At 37.5% G+C, this 2,092-nt stretch overlaps 1 protein-coding gene across 1 annotated transcript in view; it reads right to left on the reverse strand.

Moving 5' to 3' along the window:
* Window positions 1-698: 698 nt before the first annotated feature.
* LOC109962173 (cholesterol 24-hydroxylase-like) overlaps window positions 699-2,092 on the reverse strand; it is an 18,837-nt gene continuing 17,443 nt past the window's right edge. Inside the window, exons 12-14 of the mRNA XM_020603648.1 lie at window positions 1,914-2,090; window positions 1,759-1,825; window positions 699-1,656 (exon numbers count right to left, since the gene is read on the reverse strand). Of these exons, the coding sequence (XP_020459304.1) occupies window positions 1,507-1,656; window positions 1,759-1,825; window positions 1,914-2,090 (394 nt within the window). The 3' untranslated portion in view covers window positions 699-1,506. The remainder of the gene's footprint in view (window positions 1,657-1,758; window positions 1,826-1,913; window positions 2,091-2,092) is intronic.

Consider the following 2,092-nt stretch of genomic DNA (forward strand, 5'->3'; position numbering starts at 1 on the left):
CAGGTGTCCTGATAGTGGACACTGCCGAGGCGGAGAAACTGTGTGCATGAGGCAGAGAGTGCGGAAGGGCAGCTGAGCCACTGCTGTGAATGAAGGCTGAGACTGCTCAGGATTGACACTGAAGACAAGCAGCAAGTCTCAAAGTCCCCTGCACCACCTGCTGTCTGTCAGAAGACATTGCAGGAGAGTTTCGTGAAAGGCAAAGAATATCCAGGAACATGTGACAGTTGATGTGTTATGTGATTTAAAAATTGAATGAACCATTATTTTATTAAACTACCCCAAACTGCAACTGAGCTATATGAATCTTGGATTAAGCCATGTTCTCCACTCTTTCATTTAGTTGACAAACGTAAAGGTTCATATGCTTGTACTGTATATATCAGAAAATACTGACAGTTTTGGTTCTAGAATTTTATTAATGGAAGTAAATTTCCTTTAAGATGCAAAAAGTATCGGTCTCGATGGAAAAAGTACCATAAACTAATGGTGTCGTATCGACAGGAAGAATGTTGGTATCACCCATCCCTTGCAGGCAGATGAAGAGTCCTGTGAAGCCTCACAAGGCTCAGCCATCTTAAAGGAACAGCAGCTCAGGACTGGGACAACATTATTTTATTTTTATAGAGCATTAGACTAAAGCAAGGATGTTTTAAAATATTTTATTATTACATTAAAGTACAAATTTATTAAACAGCTTAGAGAGGTATAGTTAGCTTTACATTCACTAAGTTTAAATGTTAGACTTTTTTACAAATCAGTAAAGTGGTATTCTTTCTCCATCTTTAAACATTTGTAGCCAAAATTTTTTTAACTTGTGTGGTTTTAAAGTACAAAATAACCCCCAATATACTGGTATTAGTTTCCGCCACATTTTAAAAATCTTCTTACAAAAATTATAACAAACTCCCAAAATTACTGACATGACTGAGCGAGACTATAGTTTAACAGGTACTTCAGAGATTTCTTTGCAATGTAACAGCGCCCTCTGCTGTACGCTGTCAGTAATGGCCAAAAGTACGCAAAAGTCTCAGTGAAATCAGGTATTAAATTCATCATCGGTATATTAAAGTACCAAACAAAGAATGCAAATTACTTTTGCATCAGTAAAAATGTGCATTAGATGGTGAGGACATTTTATACATCCTATTATGTGGTTTATTTACAATTAATTCCATATTCTGTATTTTATATTAGCCTTAAAGGCACAAAAGGTTCACTGTCTCAGTGGTTTAAAAAAAGCTATTAAATGGTTCATTTCAGCAAAATTAAAAAGCTAATGATACTGTAACTTACACAGAAATTGAATACTCATCATTACCATAATCAGCATTTCAAGTGAATATACTGGGAAAAATATATTATTCTTTACAAAGAATAAAGAAATACAAAAAATAAAACTAATCATGCACTTTTTGCTGTAAGCTGGTTTCAGCAACTCCACAACTCAATTTCACCACACAGACAGTTATGGTTTGTTCTTATGTTATGGTACTGTATGACCATCTATTTCTTATCATTCCTGTGACTGACAGTGCACACCACCCCACTCTTTGGCCTGAGTGTGCTAGTGTCCAATAGGTCAAAGGTCTGTCCTGGGGCAAGAGTGAAGTCAAACCTCTGGAGCAGCTTGGCCATCACCACCTTAGCTTCCATCTGACAACACACCATCAACCATTAGACTAATTCAGTATGTTGTTACTGTGTGTGCCTATGTGAATATTTTGATTATTTACAGGCACTTTTATCACCACGCACCTGAGCAAAGTTCTGTCCCAGACAGGAGCGTGGACCCAGGGAAAAGGGGTAGTAGCAGTAATAAGGCCTTGCAAAACAGATAAGCGACAACTTCAGTTAATATAGTCCATTTCCTTGTGTCCTCTGTGGCAATGCTCTAACATGGCAAGACTTACTTCGGAGCATCTGGGTGAAATCTGTCAGGATCAAATGTCAGTGGGTCCTTGAAGAATTTCTCCATTCTGCCAGTCGCATAGGAGCTGAACTGAGAAATGTATTGCACATTTTGACAGCTAAGTATATTTGTAAAAAGTGTTGTTTTGTCATGTATTTTTAAGTGGGAAGTGCCGATTGT

The sequence above is a fragment of the Monopterus albus genome, unplaced genomic scaffold (assembly GCF_001952655.1).
Source record: "Monopterus albus unplaced genomic scaffold, M_albus_1.0 scaffold62.1, whole genome shotgun sequence".
NCBI lineage: Eukaryota > Metazoa > Chordata > Actinopteri > Synbranchiformes > Synbranchidae > Monopterus > Monopterus albus.